Below are 25,000 nucleotides of genomic sequence, written 5' to 3'. Positions count from 1 at the left end.
ATATCCAAAACATGAGTTTCAGAGTATACAGAGCATGCAAAGGTTATGCAGGATGCAGAGTGTACACAAGAGCATGCTTTAATCTGAGCGCTGTATGAAGGGAGAACCACTTGATTAGTGTACTATATTATATGATACAAATAATATTGACATCTAGACTTGCATAGTCTAAGAGCGGTCGGGAAGGGCGTTCTGTTACATACAGGACTGTGCAAACATTTTAGGCACATAAGATGTTTAACAAAAGTGTCTTAAGATGGTTATTTATATTTGCTGCTTTAGTGTGTCAATAGGAAATATAAATGACTCCCAAACATTACTTTTGCAAATAGAAAAGATTAGAATAGAAGAACAGGGAGCCCTGCAATAGATGCCCCCACAAACCCCCACTGAACATCGTGTCAGTCTAAGATTGCCTAACTATTATATAAACCTTCATATAGTAATGAATTATTGTAAACATGTTTGACTTTCTTTCTTTGTCCAACACAAAAGATGTCAGGCTTTTTTTTCTGCAATGAAAGTGAATGGTGACTGAGGCTGACCTGCCTAACAACACAGAACACACAGAAGATAAATACAGTCATACGGGTTTGGAACAACATGAGGGTGAGTAAATGGTAAAAGAATGATCCTTTCCAGTATATATGAAACGAAAAGTTGCATCAAACGAAACTGACATGTTTCAGCGGTAAAATGATCATTAAATGCAATCAATTAATGCTTCGAGACTGAGTGAACGCTTTCATAGACATTCATCTTTACATTTGTTGTATTTCTTTAAATCGATGCACTAATTATACCTTCAAACTTCTAACCTACACTTTCATTTTTAAGATTGGGCTGAAACGCAATACAAATGAAAAGATGCATATTTACATTTGCATTTATGCGTTTGGCAGATGCTTTTATCCAAAGCGACTTACAGTGCACTTATTACAGGGACAATCCCCCCGGAGCAACCTGGAGTTAAGTGTCTTGCTCAAGGACACAATGGTGGTGGCTGTGGGGCTCGAACCAGCAACCTTCTGATTACCAGTTATGTGCTTTAACCCACTACGCCACCACCACTCCACTATTAAAACATAAAAATATGGATTAATATGGATTAATATGAATTATGCATTATTTGTAATCCAGAATTGACACTATTAAGAACATTAAAATAGTTACATTTACAAGTTACAAGTTTAAAGAGTTTTCTACAAAATAATATAAATCTAATTTGCAATTAAATGACTATTTAAATCATATAAATAATCTGAGTTGGAATCGTATCAACACAAAACTGAAATAGTATGTCCAGTAAAATTATTGTCAATTGTTTATTTCAATTTTGCATTAAAAAGTCTTTCTGATCGGCATGTTTAATATTAAATTAAGTAAATGCTGTCTGAAAAAAAACAAAAACACTTATTAACTGTGGAGCAATTACAGCCTTTTATAAATATTATTTTTACTGTAACGTTTACGTTTGCTTATAAATAAATGATGCACATTAAGACAGCTAATTAAAAGCATAACAAGCTGTACATGTATAAGAAAGTCAAATACTTGATATATTTAATTGTGACTGAACAGTTTTAAATCCTACGATCAAGATTTTGACCACATTTAAACATTTTCCATTTTTAAAGTTAATTTAAATGTACTTTTACAGCGTTCTTGATTCTACACATAAATGAACCATTTTTTCATGGTTACAGAATTGTTTTCAAATAAAGCTACATTATGGGTTTCCATTAATAATCTCCTTTTCAAGTGCATCTATCCTCAATTGCACCAATTAACGTTAAAAGTGGTGTTGTTATTTTCCCTTTCAGTGCATCTCAAATAAAATGCAATCAAAATAAAAAAAATTTAAAATATGGATTTGCATGAAATTAGCTTTTTGCACACAGATCAGGCCACAAATGAGAAAAGTCTTTACTTCAGAGATGTTGGCCTATAATGTTCCTTAAAGGAAATGCAGCAAGATGCTCAACACAACTTTAGAGTAACAAGACAATCATAGGATACTTCAACATTGTCCAGCACTAAACAATAAATAACAACTTAACCATGTGTCATTACATGCATGCACGCTAATGCAGTTTCCAAATAAGAGATTACTATTGGTACAATTGAGAGGGCAAAATATCGATTTTTCCCGCCAAACCGGTAAAGCTCGCATTCATTATAGGGGGGCTCCACGGGTATGTTTGACTGTTTTGGTGTGTTTGAAAGACTCTCACATTCATAACAACTGCGCGCAGTAAACCCGATGACCCCCTTCAGCTCGGTACATCCAGCAGCAATAAGGATGGGGGTCCTTCATGCCCCTGTCTAGGCGGGGAATCAGCTCAATGCAACAACTCCCCCCTCCACCGCATCTGTCCACATATCGCATAGAAAGCAACCCCCCACCCCCTTTACATTACAGCATATCTATTTCCCCAAAAGCACCGATTAGACCAACTAATGTAGATGCTCGCGCGCATGCACAAGTTCTGTTACTTCTGTATACCAACATGCATTTGATTGCATGCAATTCAATAAATCAGCTCTGACAACCTACAAAACTGCACGGCACCAGCTAAGCAGAAAATAACAACTCTGATATGATTATTTAATTTTTAATGGCAAAATCGTGTCATTAAGGCAAAACAGATTTAACACCCATGTAGGCTATCCAGTCAAACTGATACTGAATGTAATATTCCCTAGGGCTACAATGTGGACAGAAGACCACGCAATAGTTCAGCATCGCACAATTAGTCCCCCCTTCACTTCTCCCACCATTTTGGTTGTTTGCGATATTGACAAGCAACTTTCTCTTTCGATAATGACCCACAGTGAAACTTTTGTATGACTCACTGACACCTCCAATGCAGTCAGTAAGGACACCGTTTATATAACTTTGTAAATCGCGTGACAAAAAATAAAACCATAACATATTAATTAAAAGTCGCGTTGTAATGCAATTGCACGCATTTAAAAAGCGCTTCTGTCGCAAACTCGGTGTTTATTTTCGCATCGCGTGCACGAATCTGTCATAACTTTCGCACTATGTCCGCCGAATGCATTTTATTTAATTTTTTTCGGCATTTAAACGCGCGTGATTTCGCTACGGCTATCCTCGTAGCGCTGTCGTTATTATATTCCGGGAAAATCTTAAACTATACAGTATTTTAAAAACTTTTCTCAACTTTTTACAACTATACACTCGTTTCTCTGTTTATTGACGGTCGCTCGCGCGCAACGACGTGACAGAAACAAATAACATAATTTTTTTTTCGGTTTTCTCTATAATTCGGTCCTCCGCTGCTTTTCAAGTCCCGAACTGGGCGCTGATTAACACAAACTTTTTTTTCCTCTGACTCACCCCTATCTCATAATTTGAATAACCCCGATATTTTAATTGAAGAACGCCGTAACAATTTTTTTAATTGGCGCAAAACTCACCGTGGGAGCGTTAGCATCCTTTCTACGGCGTTTTTCTTCACTTTCAACTATTCCCCGGATTTTTAATAATTTTTTTCTCATATTTTTTGCTGAACGCGGCGGGCCTAAAAATTGTTTGCTTTCCCCTCTTTCCAGCAGCCATTGTGTGTGTGTGCGCTGCGATGCAACCAAACCACGATTTGGCCACGCCCACCGCGAGGCCCTCCTACCCCCGGCTTGCGATTTGTGCAGCAAACTGTCATTTTCATACTTCAGTGTCACTGACGTTACCTTCCACAAAATCTAAAATTTCGGACTCGTCGGCGATTCTGTCAATCGGCACGACTTCGTTTAATAACTGTTTAGTCAGTAGGCGGGCACAACAGCCGCCATCAATGTTCCATTGGCTAAACAAAGTGTCAATATAGCATGCCTTTCCAAAGACTTGCTGTTTGATTGGCCATCGCTGCCTGTCAATCACTTTCGGAGAACGTGAGTTACGTTGTGCTCTTTCGAGTGTGACGCTCGTTGTGACATGAGGGAAGGTTGAGCGTTCTGTTGTGAGACGTCAATGTGAGTATACGCAACATTAAACGTGCTACTTAGTGGAGAGCACACACTATCTGTGTTTAAATACAAAACGTGTCTTTGTATGATATAAACCGCGTAATTTATGCGTTAGGTTACTCTGTCACTGGTTTGAATGACAGCGAGGTTAGTGGACTGTCTTTGTTTTGAACTATGTTTATGGTACTACTAAGTGCTCACCTTTCTAGAACATCTTTAAGTGGTCTCTCAAAACATTTCTAAACTTATAATATTTTAAACAGTGCATTTTGAGGCGTTCAGTATATAGCTGAACCATCGGGTTCAGGTTGTGCGGATTTGAATCTTGTTATGGGATGAATTTAGTATCATATTAACGAGAATGAGGTGCCTGAAGGTTTAGCATAACATTACATGAACTTTTAGGAACGTTTATGTATCAAAGTCATCTGAACTACTAGTTCGACACCTCTCTCGGAGCTCATGTGCTCTGCAAACTATATATAGTGTGTATTTTGGACACATATTAATTATGCACACATAATGTTTATGTAAAAATGGGTTGTTAGCATAGTATGTTAAGCAGTGACAGCAGTGTCCTGCAATTGTGATGGTTTTCTTAAAGGGACAGTACACCCAAAATGAAAATGATCTCAGCATGTACTTAGTAACTCCTAGTTAGATTGTAAACGAGTCAGTGCTTAATTTGGTTGCACCACCTGTTCTTAAGACAAGACTTAACTAGTAGGTCATTAGTTCTCTGTAAAGTAATGCTTACTCGCATAATATGATGTTTACATGTATTGATCCAATTAGCAGCCTTCCGATTTGAACACTTTAGTGTTAAACAGCCGTCAGTTTCAGTTTGATCTTGTTCAAACCTCGTTTGCTTCATGTAACTGTCAGCTGTAATAAATTATATCCCTGTTAAAATACGATACGTACTAAAAGTAGATTTGATAAATAGTATATTTGCCCTGTGTATATAAGAATATATAGGAACTGGTATCTACAATAAATAAGGGGTGATAAATAAATACTAATACAACAGGCTGGAAAAATAGACATTTATATATTTTGAATGTGTTGAAACTTACTTGAAATGGCACCGTTAGATCGGTTTCATGCTGTAAACCACTTAAAATCAGTTTTTCTCTCTCTCGTTAATGTGAACGAATGTAAACGTCAACATCATACTGTATGTCGAAAGGATTGAAGCCTGTTACTCATTACATGAGCTCACTGATGTCATAAAATATCAGTCTGCTTTTTTATTCCATCCGTTACTATTGATCGAAGTCCAATTTACTTCTGTAAATATTTACTTTATACGTCGGGTTACGTTCTACCTAAGTTTTAATGGTGCAAACCTCAAATATTTAGTAGTGCGTAAATTGTGACGTAGTGCCCATTTATGCCACAACTAGTCTAAGTTGTAACTTAGGTATAGCTGGTGCAACTGGCCAAGATTTTTGAGGAATATCTCAGCTCTGTAGGTCCATACAATATAAGTGAATGGTGACCAGAACTTTGAAGCTCCAAAAAGCACATAAAGGCAGCATGAAAGTAATCCATACGACTCCAGTGGATAAATCATGTCTTCTGAAGAGATATGATAGGGGTAGGATGGGATGTTGGTTAGAAACAGATAAATATTTAAGCCCTTTTTTACTATAAATCTCCACTTTCACTTACACATTTTTGTTTTTGGTGATTTGCATTCTTTGTGCATATCGACACCTACTGGTCAGGGCTGGTCAAAGGTTTGTTTTATGATACTTTTATGTTATTTTTGGACCGTTAAAGTTCTGGTCACCATTCACTTGCATTGTATGGACCAACAGAGCTGAAATATTCTTCTAAAACTCTTCATTTGTGTTCTGAATAGGGTTGTGCCGATGGACGATATCATCGTCCATTGTGATGGCTGACCAACATCACGATGTCGAGCCACCATCGTGATGCCACGCCCCCTTTTGCGAGTCTTGCTAGTTTGACTCACTAATCCTAGTCTCTTCTATAGTTAACCTAAAAACTTTGCAGGGATTGCTCTGTAAATTAAATTGAGAATATAACTAATGCATATATGCTATTTTAAATACTGTAGTATATGCCAGAGACGTGACGTGTTAGTCTGTGAAAATACCGTGTCAGGCAGGCTACACAAATATTGATCTTGACATTGTTAGCTTCTTGTCTTTTTTTACATGTCTTACACTGTACATTTAGATTAAAATATTTTATTTTAAGCCTTTATTAATTAATTATTAGTAGTTGTAGTGTCTCAGAAAATCTTGCTCATTGTCACATAGCTCTTGTATACACTGAAGCGGCAGTTTAAGATAAACCCAGACCAGTGAACGTCAAATAACTTTTGTCTGGTTAATACTTTTAAAGAAAAATTTCCTTGGCCATAAATCCATAATGTCAAATCAAATGAAAGAAACAAGGTGAATATGAATAACACACATTTATTAAAACATAGAAGAACAACAAATAAAGAACAAGCGGGAACAACACTCAGACCGAAACTTCGGCATTAACATTTCACTTATAATTAGCAGCACAATTAACTTCAGCACAGGCTACAAAATAAATTATGTTATTGAAATATTGTAAAGTGGTCATATGAACTACACAAATGAACGTTTAAAAAATAATATGCAAAATCGAATAGCTCCGCAACGGATAGCTAAAAATGCGTAAAGAAGTCTAATATCTTTCACCATAGACCATGTTTAAATTTCGATGTTTCTGGCCAGAAATACCAACATATTCACTTTATCTGGTTTTAATAAGCTGCGGATTGGAGTAACTACACTACCCGCTGTGCTGAAGACCCGCTCTGATGGAGTACTGGTAGCACATATGCACAGATATTTCCGTGCTAATCTTGCCATGAACGGAAACATTTTGTCGTTCGTTTTCCACCAAGTCAGCGGGTCCTCTTCCCCATCAATGGCCATTTCCTGCAGGTACATGGTCATTTCTGCCTCCACCTTTTGCTCATCAGTGAGTAAAATAATGAAATTATAGTTTTTAAGTGGAAAATAGTATTTATGTAAAGAGATATATTACAATAAATAGTGCACAACTCTTCTTAAGTGAAAGCTAAAAAAAAAATGCTTCACGTGTCGTGCAACCTATGAAGCGCCGACGATGGGTTGGGTTAGTAAAATAAACGAAATTATAATTTAATGTGCTTGAGACTTTGGTACAGTGCTGTATATTTTGCATATGTTTAAAAAGTTTTTAAATGCTCAGTTTGAGGTCCATGAATATAATGTTATGTTGAATTGAACATGAATAAAAGGCCAAGTTATCTCACCTTTGGAAAGCCTTTGGAAAACACAATTGTTGTTTGTTCAGTCAACCAATGCCTCACTTATAAAAGCAGAACATTATAGCTTGTTCGATCTGTTATGTTCTTACATATTATCAAGAGCAATTGATTTTGCACTCTTTGTATGTTCACAACATCTGTACTGACATTCCTAATGTAACTGGAGCACTCTGATATTCCAGCTGTGACACGGATTAAGTTGGATGATGAATAACAAATCAGGTGCACGGAAAGTTCGGAATGTTGATATCAACCCATGCATCGAGGTCAGTGTGTGTCTGTGTGTGTCAGTGTGTGTGTGTGTGTCAGTGTGTGTGTGTGTGTGTCAGTGTGTGTGTGTCGTGTCTGTGTGTGTGTGTCAGTGTGTGTGTGTGTCAGTGTGTGTGTGTGTGTGTGTGTGTGTCAGTGTCTGTCTGTGTGTGTCAGTGTGTGTGTGTGTCAGTGTGTGTGTGTGTGTGTGTCAGTGTCTGTCTGTGTGTGTGTGTCAGTGTGTGTGTGTGTCAGTGTCTGTCTGTGTGTGTCAGTGTGTGTGTGTGTGTGTCAGTGTCTGTCTGTGTGTCAGTGTCTGTGTGTGTGTCAGTGTGTGTGTGTCAGTGTCTGTGTGTGTGTGTGTGTGTCAGTGTCTGTCTGTGTGTGTCAGTGTTTGTCAGTGTCGTGTGTGTGTGTGTGTGTGTGTGTGTGTGTGTGTGTGTGTGTGTGTGTGTGTGTGTGATTTAAACTATATACAATAATGTTTTCACTCTAATTGTATTTGAAAGTTATATTTGAAATTTGCATTCAGTCCCACATAAGTGAAGAAGCTGCGGTGTTTCTAACTGCAGTCTACCACACTGTGTGTTGTATTGTGGCTTTCTATCGTCTATGCAACAGATTCTAATAATGTGTATGTCTGTGATCACAGGAGAGCGACGGTTCCCAAAAATGTTTGGATGCATATAACTATGATAAGAGCATGTGCTCTGCATACTTCTTGAGGTATAAAAACTGCAGGAAGTACTGGGTAAGTATACTGCGACGCCGCTGAATAAAAATCCTAGCATGTATTTGTGTGCTCTTTTATTGTAATTATCAGTTTGTGTCGCAACCCTTTTTCAACGTTTAATCAGGGTGTGAATTAAAGACATTAACTATGACATGTTCACTAGTTAAAATGCTTTAACATGAATTCTTGATATCTTTAATTGCATTTTCTCTCCTCAGCAATGCACTTTTCAGTAGCAAAAATGGTCATTTGAAATATCGATAATTTCATTGTTACTAGTGCAAATGTGCAGATATTAACAATTACAACGAGTGAAAACGCTAAATGTAAATGTGTTTCGACGTGTTAGATTTGGTATTTCAGATAGCGATAAATTGAAGAGTAATTAAAGGTACCTTAAAAGTCTTTCTTACTGGTAACAATCACATTACAGGTATCTGAAATTAACATTGGTACTAGTGGAAACCGAATTACAGATATCAAAAATAGCCATTTTTACTTGTTAGTCAGTTGTTGACCTCAGGAATGGACATTTGCACTAGTAATAATATATATAATAATAACATGATAATTATTGATATTAAAAATGATCATTTAAATGAGTAGTGGAGTGGTGGTGGCGTAGTGGACTAAAGCACATAACTGGTAATCAGAAGGTTGCTGGTTCGATCCTCACTGTCACCACCGTTGTGTCCTTGAGCAAGACACTTAACTAGAGGTCGACCGATATTGTTTTTTTCAGGCCGATGCCGATCTTTTGAAATCCGGGTCGGCCGATGGCCGATTAATGCTGCCGATATTTGGCCGATATGTGCTTGTTTTTAACCTCTTGTTTGAACCTTTTATTTGAAAGATAAAATGTAACACACATAATTACTTAAGATAGACAACATTTCTCAACAAATACATTTATTGAACACTTGACCAATCTGCACTTGTACACTTAAATTAAAAATGTATAATGTAAAAACATATTGTATAAATAATGTATAACAAATATATTAAATAAACAAAGCAGGTGTTACGAACTGCTCTGAGACACGAAGGTTGAGATCCAAATGCAGCTTTAATTAAGGGGCAATCCAGACACGTAATCCAATATTCAGAGCATCCAAGAGAAGCACAGGCATAAGGATGGGTATCGTTAAGGTTTTAATGGTATTACTACTCTTACCGATACTGCTTATCGATCCGGTACTTCAACGGTATTCTTAACGGTTCTTTTTGTTTATATATATATATATTACACAAATATAAACGTTATATAGGCACAGTGATTTAATTTCAGGAAGGTCTACTAACATTACTGTTCAGGTGTGGTCTAAAAAGAAATCTAATAAAGTAATCAATTGTAAAATAACACTGCATAGTTTATCATAGCTAGATTAATGCAGATTAATGCAGATTAATGCAGAAGTTATTCACTCAAGAGCTGTAAGTGATTTTCTCTTTCCCTTTTGTTGTTTGATTCGCAGTAATGGCTCAATCGTCAGCATGTTTATTATTAGACTGCTTCCCCTTTAAGACTGAGTTCAGATCTAATAGACTCCTGATGCAGCATATTTTCTCCCAACTATTTCCATAACTACGTCCATTTAAGATATAAACTGTGTTTAAGTGAATCTCCAAGCCGGTCGTTTAGACATATTTGTGTGTATATTTGATCGTTTAGACGTGCACATGAAACCCAAAGTAGCCTATAGTTTGCTTGTCTTGTTGCGGTGTGTTTCGGAGCGCGCGCCGCCTTGGGAACGGTATCTCTTGCCCTCTTTTTATTATTAAACGCATCCCGCAACAGTAGCTAGACCGCATTTTACAACAATCACCGATCGTGCTGATTCTGACGTTAAGTTTGAGTTTTAGGGAGAAATGTCAGTGCACCGCTGTGAAGGGAAGGAAGTTCTGCTAGACAGAATGCGGCTTATGTAGAAATATTATTTTTATAATCTTTGGAAGGCGAAATCTAAAATAAAATCAGACTAATATCACAGATCTAAACCAGGCTACGTTTGAATGTTTAGTTCTGTCACTCATTTAGCAGGGCTGTGTTGGGCTCGCGGTGCGCCAGATCTCTCTCTCTCTCTCTCTCTCTCTCTCTCTCTCTCTCTCTCTGACTGCGAATAGCTAAATTGCATCACAGGCAAATGGTTTCATATTATTATACATAGAAATGGCTGGCGAGATAAAATAACTTTCTCTTTATAGCAATAATAAATGTATTTTCTTAATTTCTCCAGTACCGACAGCAGAACCGATAACGTCCGAGCTTACCAAAGCCAGTCCTTCAATAGCCTACAGTGCGTTGGTATCTTTTTTATTACTTATTTCTCTGCATTGAGTGACAGTCCTCTCAAATATAAGACACACAAACATAACAAATAAAAGTCTCAGATTCACTGTCTGTAATTGCAAAATTCTTGTTTGCTTATTGTGACATGATAGCAACCCTTCTGCTGTGATAATGCAACTTCAACTACGCTATCAATATCCAAAGTAGCCGAATGTCATGTCGCCTATCGCGTTTTTTCTCGAAGTTGGCAGTAACATATCAAAAGTTATACAAATTTAATCCTTACTGTTTTCTCCAAGGAACTTAGCTCCTTCCTTGAGGTCTGCTCACTCTGCTGGAGAATGACTCTAGGGGCAGCGTGCGTCGAACACGTGTTCCACAACAACACTAGGCTGCCCACAGATGCGCCTGCCTAATAATCGGCTTGATATACTTGGATATTGGCCGATGCCGATTATGTTAAAAAATGCAAAAAATCGGCCGATTAATCGGTCGACCTCTACACATAACTCCAGGTTGCTCCGGGGGGATTGTCCCTGTATAAGGGCACTGTAAGTCGCTTTGGATAAACGCGTCTGCCAAATGCATAAATGTAAATGTAGTAAGAAATGCATTGCTGAATTGTTTTTTACTTGATATCTAATTATCATTATTATATCAATGTGTATTTCTGTAAGTAATGACGTTAATTTTTATATCATTAATGGACATTTTTTACTAGTGCAAATGTCATAACTGATATCAAGAATTAGCATTTTAACTAGCCAAAATGTAACTGTTGATATCTGAAGGAGACAAATGTAATGATTGTTCAAACCACTAGATGGCGATGTGTACCAGTGGTGTAGTAGGTGTGGTCACCTGTTAGTGTCACATGATATTTAAACTTCCCGTGGGATGTATCAGGTGGTGGGAACATATGGTTCTTAGCATAGATCCACATGCTTTAAACTCTAAGATATATATAAAGCATTTGAAATGGAAAGAACGTCTTATCACCTTGCCCGGGCTCATAGGAAAGCCATTACAGTATCTATCATTTTTGTCCTGTGAAGTGTATATTTGCCTATGAAACTGATTTCACACATGTAAGCATACGCCTTCTGATCAAAAGGCTTTTAGGACCATGAGAAACCAATTCAGTCGGATGTGTCCATACGACTAATGGTGCATAATACCTTACGTCAGTGATCGAAGCGAAATCAACCTTTTAATCTGACTGAATGATGCTCTGAAAGCGTGCCTTTCATTTCTCTGTATTTTACTCAACCTTTCACTCTTTTTGTCTCACGCTCTCTCAGCATGGTGTGATGCTGCAGCGTCGGCGTGACGGAGTGAAGCCGGACATGCCGACTGCTGAGGAGCGACAGGAGATCATGGCGGCTCTCGGAGGGAAGCCGTACTGACTGCACAGCAGCATTCAGAGCTCATGTGCTGATTCGGTATAACAGAGATCTCTCACAGAGGCACATTATGGCTTGAAGGATTAATTGAAATGCAGTCCAGTACTGTGTGGGGGAAGAGGACATTTAGTGAATATATTTGTAACAACTAATGCTGTGCAATGCAGAAGGACTAATGGAAATATGTGTGGAAATATGTGTGTCTGGCAGTCCTGTTATAGCAATAGTGTTTAATATGTTCGCTCACGTTTAAAGTGTCTGTAAATATCGCAGTTGCCTATAAAACAAAAACAAAGTCACTTGAACAAACATTAAATGTTGATGAAAAGTAAATGCTCACTGAAAATAATCGTGCATGAATAGGAAAACAAGCTCACTGAAATGCTGAAAGGGAGGAAGAAATGCTTTCTATGTCTCTTGTTGACGGCAGAAGCCGTGTCATCACTTTGTAGAAGCTGCAGCCTCCAAACACTTGCATGGGGTCCTGTTGCTGTTCATTGTCATATTAATGCATTTTAAGGCTGATTTTAAGAACATTTTTGTTCACTTTTGTGTGATAAAGTATTTGGTACTGTGTTTGGCCAGCACTTGATGTGCAACGCTTAAAAACATTTGTTAGATTTATGGATTTCAAATTTCATAACAATTCCACCAAATTAATTTGAGGAATCTTTAAGAAATACATTTGTAAATAAAATAATAAAAAAAAAAAAACTTAATATATTAAGTTTTAAAAATGTAATTTAGTTAAAAATTAACTCAATTTGATGGAACTTTATTAATGAAATTGAAATGCTAAATCTTTACATACGACACACACACACACATATATATATATATATATATATATTTTTTTTTTAAAAAATTTTTTAAACGCTAAATCTTTACACACACACACACATATATATATATATATATTATTTTTATTTTATTTTTTAAACGCTAAATCTTTACACACACACACATATATATATATATTTTTTTTTTAATTGTTTTTATTTGTTAAACGCTAAATCTTTACACACACACACACACACACACACACATATATATATATACACACACACACACATATATATATATATATATATTATTTTTATTTTATTTTTTAAACGCTAAATCTTTACACACACACATATATATATATATATTTTTTTAAACGCTAAATCTTTACACACACACACACATATATTATTTTTATTTTATTTTTAAACGCTAAATCTTTACACACATATATATATATATATTTTTTTTAAACGCTAAATCTTTACACACACATATATATATATATTTTTTTTTAAACGCTAAATCTTTACACACACACACACACATATATATATATATATTTTTTTTAAACGCTAAATCTTTACACACACACACATATATATATATATATATATATACATATATATGTAATCCAGTGATACAATAGATGTGGGTGAGAAACAAAAATATTTAAGTTCTTTTTACTATCAATCTCCATTTTTGACCAGTCCAAATCAGAAGGTAGCTGAATGTTAAAGTGGAGATTTACAGTTAAAAAAAGGACTTAAATATTGATCAGTTTCTCACCCACATCTATCGTATCACTTCAGAAGACATGGATTAAACCACTGGAGTCTTATGGATTACTTTTATGCCTCTTTTGTCATTTTTGGAGCTTCCGAGTTCTGGTCACCATTCACTTGCATTATAAGGACCAACAGAGCTGAGATATACTTCTAAAAATCTTCATTTGTGTTCTGCTGAAGAGAGAAAGTCACAAACATCTGGGATTGGCATGAGGGCGAGTAAATGATGAGAGAATTAAAAATGTTGGGTGAACTATCCCTTTAAAAGGTGTCCATAGATTTGAGTTTGTGTCCACATGGGGGCGCAATGCTCCCACTTTAAATACTGCCATAAAATGAGATGCACCAGATTTGATAAACAGTTTAACATGACAATCTGTTCTGTTTACAATGTGTCAGTTTGATTTGGCTTGGAAATATAAAATATGATTTATTTAATTTTCTACAGCCATGAAATGGTTTCTCCTACGTGGACAAAACGTGTGCGCTACAGTATGAGCACTACCTACTCATGTCACGCACCCTAGTGACTAGCGTGTTAGTCATTTATAGAGGAGACGAACTCTTCACTGATGAGTCAACTATAACACATGATAACATAAATTCAGTGAGACGACATAAATGAAGATTAGACCTGGATTAGATTTAAATCCTTCGTGCAATACGGCCTACAATACTGTCTAACCTGTGTACAAATATTAGCACTCTCAAATTAGTGTAACCGGTTCTGCACGACCCACTCCGAGCGGGATTCGAACCGGGGTCTCCGGCATGGGAGGCGGGCATGCTAAGGAGGAGGATAAAGGCTACAGCCTCTAGCGCTAGTCGCTAGTGTGCCTCTTTTGGCCAGGGGAGTGAGGTTTACACACACTAGTGATGGGAAGATCGGATCATTTTGCTGACTTGGATCTTTGAGTCTCGTTCAGCAAAATGAAGGAATGCGTCATTTCGTTCATTTGAGCAGAAATAAATTAGCCAATTTTCAAAAACGTCTACTTAGGCAAACTTTGATTATAGTCCCAATAAGAAAAATTTATAATGCAGCCAAAGACAAATTATGAGAAACAGAAAGATTAGTTCACCTCTGGAATCTTCTTGTCCGAGTCGGTCGTTCTTTCGTCATGTGACAGCCACATACGCTACTGAACGACTTGGACAAGAAGACTCCGGAGGTGAACTAATCATTTCTGTTTCCTGTGTGAGCAATGCATTGCGTATACGGCTGTCACATGACAAATGAATGGAGGTTGCGCAATGAGCACGCGCCGCCAATGCAAAATGAACAAATCGCTCTGAGACTGCTCGTTCTTCTGAGTCACATAAGAGATTTGTTCAAAATGAACGAATCGTTCATGAACAACCCATCACTAACACACACTACACAGCTACCTAACAGCTGACTCACGCCTCCCTAAACCTCACTCCCATCCGGGTCACGGCACCACTGTAACCGGTCCTGCTCTACCCACTCTGAGCGGGATTCGAACCGGCATCTCTGGCATGGGAAGCAGGGATGCTAACAAGTAGGCTAAAAACTACAGCCTCTAGCGTCACCTGTCAATCATTCCGCTCGTTCTCACAGTGTTGTATTTGAAGAGGATCATTAAGGCTGTGATTCATAACGTTTGTCAGTTTAGGGCGCTATTGTGCCACTGTTGAATTTAACAGCCGCAGGAACAAACAACGCTGCTCTTTTAATCGGTTTTGGTCTCAAAATTATCTTCGGAGGGCGGGATTTTGGAACGAAGGGGCGTGGCTAATTCAACGGCTCTGTCACGTGAACGCTTCAGAACGCTACAATCACTAGCAGCACATTTCATTTGTATTTTGCATGCGTTTGCGCACCATTTTTCAAAGTAAATGTAATGCTATAAAATGTATTAAAAACTACCTTATGACATAATATTGATTAAAGCAACTTGTACTTACAAATCTGACATACATAGTACTAAAACTTAGCAAAAGTTAAAAGAACATTTTATTAGAACATTTCACATCATGTATTTTCCTTATTAACACATGTTATATAGAAGTCTAACAAGGGGAAGTGAAATACATGAAGTCTCCTTGCATTATAGGCTATTAAAAACAAATAGGAATCAAGAATAGATGCTTAAGGTTACTATATCAGGTTACCACCTTTTCAGTGTAGCAATCACAGAATCATCACCTCTATTGAAGGGAAGTCTCATCTACAAGAATCCTTAATTTGGGTGCAAGTTAAGTGCAACTGGCCCAAGATGAGTTTGTCACTATTATTATTATTTAAAAAAAGAGACTGATTTAATGCAATTGTTAAAATGTAAGTGCTGAAAATAAGGAGTAAGTGCTTCTCAAAAGTTGTCTCAATGATTGCATGTTAGGCATACTATGTTTTCCATGCTTGATTTTATCCAAACCTATTGATCTCACTCCACAAGTACTGAAGGCAGCACTCTGCTTTGGTTTGCCGTCAGTCTGTGATTTGTCCAATGGTGGAAATTAGTCGCTCTTCTTTCCATGACCTTTGAACTTAGCCATGAAGTTGAACGCTCCCAGATATTGACCAAGCAGCACGCCCATTTTCGTGGGTAACAAACTGTAAAAACAGAGTTTAATATTGTTATAAATTCCCATGCACACCCGTATGAAAGAAGTAAACACAAATGATATACAGGTACATCGATATCCCGGGATAGCAGCATCATTTTGGTCTTCAGCCAATATTGATTGTACATCAACGTATATAATCTCCAAAAAGTGTCGTCAGTTCACCTAAAAAGGTAACAACATCTAAATGAACTGGCTCTCCCATTCAAAAGCGTTATTTATCTGAACTAAAGTGCTTTTAATGGGTCAAGTGGACATACGATAACATTAGCAGGTTACCACTACTTTAGTGTACTCTTCATTCATTTCAGAAGAATCATCCGAAACAAAGTGAATCCTCAAACATAACTGAGATCTCAAATAAGCCTAAAAGTGCATATCTGAGCAATACAAATGTTAAATGAGCAAACAACACTACGCAAACAGAGGGGTAAGTTAATGTTTAACTACAGTACAGCAGTCTCGTCACGTTATCCTCGCTAATTAAAATCTTAACCCGTGCTGTAATTATCATACAGTTCAAAGAGCTCCAGCTGTACTCACAAGCTCTGCTGAATACACACACACACACACACACACACATACGTGGCATCTGCATCCATTGCGTGTGTGTGTGTGTGTGTGTATTTGCTGTATTTTTACCATGAATAAAGAGTGTTGTTAGGCACGATGCGAGGCAGAGGGCTTTAAACTCACTTAACTGCGGTAAAATCACTGATCAACATGATAAAAGACCCCATTTTCAATAAAAAAAAGACTTACATATCCTAAATGAAATACCAGTGCTTATAAGAGAGCAGATTGAATAGTGTTAAAGTTTTAGGATGTAGAATCTAGACCTTCTTAAAGGGACAGTACACCCAAAAATGAAAATGCTCTCATCATTTATTCACCCTCATGCCATCCCAGATGTGTGACTTTCTGTCTTCTGCTGAACACAAATTAAGATTTTCAGAAGAATATTTCAGCTCTGTAGGTCCATGCAATGCAAGTGAATGGTGACCAACACTTTAAAGCACAAAAGCACATAAAGGCAGCATAAAAGTAATCCATAAGACTCCAGTGGTTTAATCCATGTCTTCAGAAGATATATGATAGATGTGGGTGAGAAACAGATCAATATTTGAGCCCTTACCAAAAATCTCAACTTTTAACCAGCCCCAACCAGTAGGTGGCTGAATGAGAAAGGGAAAGTGAAAGTGAAGATTTACACAAGTGCTATGATATAAGAAACAAATCAATATTTACGTCCTTTTTTAGACTGTAAATCCTCACGTTCACTTTCACTTTCTCATTCAGCCACCTACTGGTTGGGGGTAAGAAAGGACTTAAATATTGATCTGTTTCTCACCCACACTTATCATATCACTTCAGAAGACATTGATTAAACCACTGGAGTCATATGGATTACTTTTATGCTGCCTTTATGTGCTTTTGTGCTTTAAAGTGTTGGTCACCATTCACTTGCATTGTATGGACCAGCAGAGCTGAGATATTCTTCTAAAAATCTTCATTTGTGTTTAGCAGAAGAAAGAAAGTCACACACATCTGGGATGGTGTAAGGGTGAGTAAATGATGAGAGAATTGTCATTGTTAGGTGTACTGTCCCTTTAACACCTGATAAATGGGGCTAAATGTATAAGAAACGGCCAGTAAAATAGCAAGCAAGTCTCTCTGCTATTGTCTGTGTTAAATGCACCTGCCTACAACCGTTCAGGTGTGCGAAGGTGTTTATTTGGTGGTCTGTATAATAGTGAAGTATGAAAGATGGTGAATGACTTACTTCTTCAAAACCATGGCTATGTAGATGCTCCGCGGCATATACAAATGAACCTGTTCTCTCAGAACAGCATCCACAATTTTCCTACATGCATAATCCGGCTCTAGAATAGGCATGAGTCTGGGCCATCTGCGAAACACACACAGCACTATGAGCACTTTGATGAATGCATTTTATGCTTTTCAATCAGGAACTACAGGAATATTACAACCTCGTAACAAGCACAAATGTTGAAGTGGCTATTAACTACTCACAACCATAGACTGTAAAAAAAGATGGACGACGCCCCTTCACTCGTTGCGATTTCAGGACCAGACCTGCGCAGTAGTGAGCAGGAAGTAAAGCCATGAAATCAAGGCCCGCCCTCACTCTCGCTGAATCAATCGCAAGCACACGCCCCTGCACTTTTGACTCTTGACTGATGACGGTGTGAAATAATTAATTATAGAAATGTAGATATTAAATTTAAAGCTCCAATCTCCTTAGTCCTCCGAAGCTCCCGAAAAAAAGTCAGTTTGTGCTTCAGTGACTACTTCGCTCAGAGAACCTGTCAATCACAGCTGTCAATCATGATGTCACAGCAGCGTTTTTATAGCATCAAATAACTAAAAACAAACTTATTTTGAAAACAAACACTTGAAATGACATCAACGTGATAGAAACGACAGTAAATGACAGAAACTATCTTTGGAAAAAAGATATGTGAAGTGTAATTTAATTGTTTAGTTGGTCTCACGTCCCGTTGAATAACATGGGGAGGCGGGGTTTATGACCTATCCTAGGACCAGTCACCGGGGGGGGCGATCGAGAAGTTTTGGCTTGTGCGGCACACTTGCTCGCAACCATGCCACTCGCTTTCCTTTTCTGCATATCGCTGCCCCCTTCGGCATATCACGGCGCCGTTTTGTGGCCCATTCTGCATAATGTGCTGGCTCATTTCAGATTAGTCCCGGTTCTCCCGATGGACAGTCCGCCCCTGATCGGCCCCAAAGTTCGTCGGCCCACCGGAAAATGCCCGGTATGCCAGATTACAATCCAGCCCTGCCTGGGGGCCGTTACTCTCGTTTCATCATGATGTAAGCTAGAGTCTGAGGACAAAGTAATGTCTGTCTTGGATGATTGTTTACTGATTCAGTTCAATATATGTTTGCAGAAACATCCAGTTGATTATACAAAGATATTTTCGTGCTTCTGAGTTCAACATCGTCTTCGTTAAGAGTGGATCTCAACTGGTTTTGCTTTAGGATCACGTGACGACTAAACACGGTTCCAAAGTTGTTTATCGTACAAACAAAATGTCTTTAAAATCGAATATAAATGGCATTAATGTTCCCATGAACGGCAAAGGTCATATGCACATTTAGCATGACATACACTGGCTAGGATAATTGACAATTTTGTAAATGCATAAACAGCAGCAGACGTGTGATTTACCACACTGTAACAAACGTGTATTTAAACAAAAACAAAAAAAACATATATTTTTACAGAGAAATTTACAGTATAATTTAACATTCATTCCGCATTTTTCAATAAAAGTGCTAAATTGCCGTAAAACACAGGGTGGCCCCCAAAAAAGAAACAAGGCGGCAACTATGTTTGTTTTGCTCATATCTTAAAAAGGCGTTTGCACGATTTCTGGCTTACTTCTACGACATCTTGTAAACAATGAAATGACATCATGGTGACGTCATCGTGCGCAAAAACTCGCTACAAATATATAAAAAAATCAATTCTCTTTCGCATGTGGCCTGTTTGTTTTTTGGGGCCTAAAATGATTGACTTATTTATTTATTTGTAGCAAGTTTTTGTCTAAATGAGTCCTTAAATGCGCAGGGGAGTAATCTTAGACTCTTAGGGTTAAAAAACTGAAATGTATTTGGCGAGGAACAGTAATTACAGTAAAAACATGTGTTTTTAATGAATGGTCTAATAATGTTATTTTTACGTATTTACAGTCAAAGCATGTTTGTTTTTATTTATGGTCTATGGTGAAACATATTGTTTCATTTTATAGTTGAAACGTGTCATTTCAAATGTCATTTGAACTTAACGTGCAGCCTAACACAAACACTTACTGTTCAGTATTACCAAATAATGTAAACGTAGCTATATAGACCTTATTCACACTAGCGTCATCTTTGACGTAAGTCTTGAACGGTATACAGTTGTAAAAAGCCCCTATATCACATCTGATTTTCCACAACTCATGTTGTCTGGAGTTCTTCATACTGAATGTTCTTGGACAGATGTTGTATCAATGTTTTGATCCAAAAACACTTTAAACTGCAGTTCAGCCCATCAGGGACGGATTATAACATGCAAAGGCCCTGGGGCCAATTATCTCCAAGGGGGCGGGCGGGGGGGGGGTCACCAAACTTGATCTCGCAGCCTTAAAGCCCAGGGCACCCCCGGGTAGTCTCGGGCCCCTGGGCACTGGCCCCATTGGCCCGGTCGGTAATCCATCCCTGCAGCCCATTGAAGAGACTGTCTATCCCTCACAGCCTCATTAAAATTCTCATTAAAAATCAAAGATGGTGCCAGCGTGAATAAGGTCTATTACCACACGAATGATGAATCTGCAGCATAATACTGAGAAAGCATGTTCCCCTCGATTTTAAAAGTTGATAATCCTTATACTGTAAACTTATTTTTTAAATGCTTAACATATATGGTAATAATAATAATATACCTGTATATACCAAGACAACACATGCAAATTTTGTAAATAATGTTTAATAAATGTTAGCGCAGCGTAGTTCTAGCGGGAAGACAAGCAGCTGTACATCATCGCACCATTAGCTGGGTAATTCCCAGCCAATCACATGTAAGCCATTGCTTTGTAAGTCTGCTCACAATCTATCACATTGCTGTTTCAGTGTGCTAACACAGGCAACCTCCACCACCCCACCACCACCTGTTGAGCCCTGTCACGCATGGGGGTAGGCTCCTCGCCCCTGCCTCAAAATTTCACTCAAGTCTGCGAGTCTTCCTGACCATAACACAATAAACTAGTCGTGTAATAGTGCGTTCCCCGAATTCCCTGCGTGACCAATCCTATTTCATGATATTTTATGGGAATAGTTATGTTTATTTGTATTTATAATATCAGTTATGTACATTGGGGTGTTCAGTGTGTTATATTTGATGTAGTTTATCGCATTACTTTAGTGTCACATGTGCTACCGTGATGGCTAGCCTGAAACATGGTCACGTATTTTTCGGATTTTTACGGTAAATTTCTGGCAACCACAGCTGCTGGTATTTTACCGTACATTTACCAGATTTGTATATATTTATTTTACAGTGTATGCACATTTACGCGGTTAGCTGCATTTTATTATTTCCAGTAAGCGTTGGGGGGTTCGTGTGATATGAGTGCAAAGTGATCATCTGTGTTCCACAACTGCTTTCGGGTCCTTGAATAATGTATAACGTGCAAGTAAGGGCAGCCGGTGGACTTTCTGGTGCCCTCCTAGGGTAAGATGGTGCCCCCCTTACCCTGCGTAGTCTGCTTATAGGGAGCGGCGGTACTGCATATACGCATACTACAAAGTCTGCGTAGGGCACCATGACCCATCCCACCCCATCACCCCCCCATCGCTTCATGCTCATATCATCCAACTCTGCGTAGGGCATCAATTGGGCCAGCGGCGGCCCTGGTTAGAGTGTAACAGAATTTTTTTTTTGTCAAAACATGAACTAAGAAAATTAGTTTCTGTATATTTTGAAAGGCAATCCTAATCTTACTTTGTGTTTGCGCCATCAAACATGCCAGTGTTAATGAAAAAGGGGCAGACTATGGTGGTCTTCACTCCATCGCAGCCATTGGCCAGCAGCTCCAGCGCCATGGACTCAGCAAAGCCAACTGCAGCAAACTTACTCGCACAATAGTCTGTATAAAACATTTGAGAGCACAGTTTTGACGTGACAAATGTGAAGTGAGAAACCACCTATTTGTGCATGTGTAGAAGACAACCTATACCTGCCAGTCCGTTGACCCCAATAAGTCCAGCAGAGCTCGCAATGCTGACCACATGACCGTGGTTGCTAGCTATCATTGCTGGGAGAAACGCCTTGTACATCTAACAGGTGACAGACATATCATGCTGCTTGTTTACAGTCATTTCAAGGACAGACAGATAGAGAGGCTGCAAAGCATATTGACCTACCCAGAAATGTGCCAGGCTGTTGACCTGCATAGACTTCTCTATAAGGGCATCAGGAGACTCCAAGAACTTCTTCCCAGTAACAATTCCTGCATTATTTATTAAAATTGCGACATCACCGACCTCACGCTTCACCTTCATGAAACAAAGAGAACAGATCATGAGTTCATTTCTTAACAATATGTGTGCGTTAACATGATTTTAGCATAATAACGGCTTGCTATCCTGTTCTGTGTATTTCATAACATCGTTGTTATGACGACATAACCCTGAAATGTCTGTAAAAACGATTTAAACCACTTTAAAGCTCAAATAATCCATGAGTTTTAACAGAAGAGTTAATAATTTCACATTTCTACCTTAAACCCTCCAAAAATGGGCCCCATTCACTTCCATTGTAAATGGATTGGCGGCTCACCGTAACCTCCATTTTTGATTTATTTTTCAATAAAAGGAGGGACGCGAGTATTGAGTCACGAGTTTGTATCCAGGACGTGCTGAGTGACTCCAGCCGGGTCTCCTTAGCAACCAAATTGGCCCGGTTGCTAGGGAGGGTAGAGTCATATGGGGTAACCTCCTCGTGGTCGCTATAATGTGGTTTTTGCTCTCGGTGGGACGCGTGGTGAGTTGTGCGTGGATGCCGCGGAGAATAGCGCTCAACAAGCCACCTGATAAGATGCGCGGATTGATGGTCTCAGACGCGGAGGCAGCTGAGATTCGTCCTCCGCCACCCGGATTGAGGTGAGTCACTACGCCACCACGAGGACCTAGAGCGCATTGGGAATTGGGAATGCCAAACTTGGGAGAAAATCGCACAAATTTAATAAATAAATAAATAAAAGGAGGAACGAGTCGAAAATATTTGTTTTTGTGGCAAAGTGAACTGGCTGATGTTTGGCCGGTTTGATATTATCGGCTGATAACTGTGCCTGGACGATTTCATTACAGCAGTTTCACGTAAGTATGTCATATATGATTATTAAACTGTGTATCTACATTATATCGGCCATAATCCATCCAGCTTTGCATCCGTATCAGCCATTGAAAAGCCCATATTGATCAAACCGAGCTGAATCCAGTAGAAATGACAGAAGTTATTGTGGTTTTATAGTAGCCCTACACTAACAAATTAACTTGTTTTTAAGTCAAAAATCATATTTAATTTCACTGAACCAACCTTTTTTTATTTATATATGTATTCGTGTAAATGCCTCATTTTTATAAGTTGCCTGCTGTGCAAATAGAAGGAGGGAAACCATTATAAGTGGTTATAAATCAACACTATTCATTGACATTTTTATTTATTGATTGATTTTTGCTATTGGGTATAAAGATGTAACATAAGAATTCAAATCAACCACATAGAGCTGGAGAAGTGGCTTTTAGCCTATGAATTCACACTTATGAATTTAATGTTTTCCACCCAAAAATAAATAAATAAACAATATGTTAAATTGGTTCATTCTTTGTTATTATAGTAAAAGCTAATATCACAAGTGTTAATACATCATATGTCAGATACCATTTTCTTTTTACGAGATATTTGCTCAAATCCTTCCAGAAAGATGCAACAATAACACACTCATAAAACAGGGAAAACATTTGTGTAATATTTTAAAAGACACCTCTCTGTTAAATGTATTATGCAATACATATTTATGGGGCAGAGGCAAAACCAAAGTCCAATTTAGAAACAAAAAATAACTGTTTTCATTATGCATCATTGATAATAGATGATGAGCTCGTTTAGTAAAAATAAAAATGTGTTTGTTGTTCGTAGCTAACATATGTTGAGCAACCTGTATTTATAGGCAGCTGTATTTACGCAAGCCTGTGTGGACGGAAGACGTGACTTCTGCACTTGTCTTATTGCATGCATCTTAATGCACTGTACCTGGTTTGCAACTCTGTACACTTCCTCTCTGTCGCTACAGTCACAGGTATATGTGTACGCTCGCGCTCCGTGCATTTCTTCAATCATGCGCGCGGTCTCTGCATTCCCCTCCTCGTTGATGTCCCACAGCACAAGGCGCGCGCCCAGGCGCCCGAACTCAAGGGCCATAAGGCGGCCGATGCCGCTGCCCGCCCCGGTCAACAGCACGATCTCCCCGGACACATTCTTCTTCCGAGCCGGTATAAACATCCGAACGAAAGCTTCAACGCTGTAGACCAGCGACATAACGAGCAGCTGAAGCGTTTCCAAAAAGAAGTTCATGATGATGGCGAAGAGACCCTAAAAGAAGCAAGGGGTACAGAATGAATGCGTTTGTTCCTTTCAACAGTAGTACTGTTCCCAAAAAATTGTTTACTACATCAAATTCGTATTTATTCGCATTTTATGCTCGCGCGAGAGTTTAATGTCTTGCCTCAGTCGTTTCGATTAGCGCTCACCGATTTAACTAACATGCATTTCGCTTTTTAACTGAGCTGTTGTGTTATCGACCTTCGGTCCGTGCGTCCGGTTGTATCACTTCGTGTTTACCATAAGACAAAGTTCAGTATTAGTGCGGTAGTAACGGGACAGGATGTGATGGGCGCGGCATATACGCTTAACCATATGACGACCCCGCTTTTCCTTGACAACCAAGGCCTAGGTGACATGTATTGCCCAAAGCACTTAAAGTGAGTCTATATGGACTAGGAGTGAATTAAACCAAAATTGTGGATGGGTATGAATAGGTGCTCCAGGGGTGTAGATACAAGGCCCTCCCTCTCTGATCTATGTTGCTCTTATCACCCCCCACACATGCATTATGTACCCATAAAGTCTCAAGTACCCTGAACCATATTAGACAGTATATTATTTAGCACCATCTTTAATATTCACCCCTGCAAAACTATATTGTATAAGTGTGAATGGAAAATGGATGGATTACTAAAGTCACAAATAAGAGCAACAATTTT

At 38.4% G+C, this 25,000-nt stretch overlaps 3 protein-coding genes across 5 annotated transcripts in view; 1 reads left to right on the top strand and 2 right to left on the bottom strand.

Moving 5' to 3' along the window:
* The window catches only part of plag1 (pleiomorphic adenoma gene 1), a 13,780-nt gene extending 10,195 nt beyond the window's left edge, over nucleotides 1-3,585 (bottom strand). For both annotated transcript variants that reach the window (XM_052147723.1, XM_052147648.1), the window contains exon 1: nucleotides 3,445-3,585. The gene's annotated coding sequence lies outside the window, so the exon portion shown is untranslated. The remainder of the gene's footprint in view (nucleotides 1-3,444) is intronic.
* A 330-nt stretch (nucleotides 3,586-3,915) lies between these two features.
* On the top strand, nucleotides 3,916-12,793 carry LOC127659147 (coiled-coil-helix-coiled-coil-helix domain-containing protein 7-like). Of its 2 annotated transcripts, none has more exons than XM_052148856.1 (4): nucleotides 3,916-3,996; nucleotides 7,495-7,578; nucleotides 8,214-8,312; nucleotides 11,886-12,793. In XM_052148856.1, exons 2-4 carry the CDS (start codon nucleotides 7,516-7,518, stop codon nucleotides 11,988-11,990), a joined length of 267 nt encoding a protein of 88 aa, XP_052004816.1. In that variant the 5' UTR covers nucleotides 3,916-3,996; nucleotides 7,495-7,515; the 3' UTR covers nucleotides 11,991-12,793. The 2 variants fall into 2 exon arrangements, with proteins under 2 accessions (XP_052004816.1, XP_052004900.1); XM_052148940.1 differs by having other exon boundaries at nucleotides 3,990-4,137.
* A 159-nt stretch (nucleotides 12,794-12,952) lies between these two features.
* LOC127658480 (epidermal retinol dehydrogenase 2-like) lies at nucleotides 12,953-24,616 on the bottom strand. The gene is made up of 7 exons (XM_052147825.1): nucleotides 24,488-24,616; nucleotides 23,991-24,329; nucleotides 22,100-22,231; nucleotides 21,913-22,012; nucleotides 21,678-21,822; nucleotides 17,931-18,056; nucleotides 12,953-16,136 (listed from the first exon to the last, which is right to left on the bottom strand). The coding sequence occupies exons 1-7, from the start codon at nucleotides 24,500-24,502 to the stop codon at nucleotides 16,040-16,042; spliced, it is 954 nt and encodes a 317-aa protein (XP_052003785.1). The 5' UTR covers nucleotides 24,503-24,616; the 3' UTR covers nucleotides 12,953-16,039.
* Between the last annotated feature and the right edge of the window lie 384 nt (nucleotides 24,617-25,000).

Source organism: Xyrauchen texanus, chromosome 1 (assembly GCF_025860055.1).
Source record: "Xyrauchen texanus isolate HMW12.3.18 chromosome 1, RBS_HiC_50CHRs, whole genome shotgun sequence".
Taxonomy (NCBI): Eukaryota; Metazoa; Chordata; class Actinopteri; order Cypriniformes; family Catostomidae; genus Xyrauchen; species Xyrauchen texanus.
Note: the sequence above shows the minus strand (reverse complement) of the source record. Positions and strands in the feature narration are given on the sequence as shown.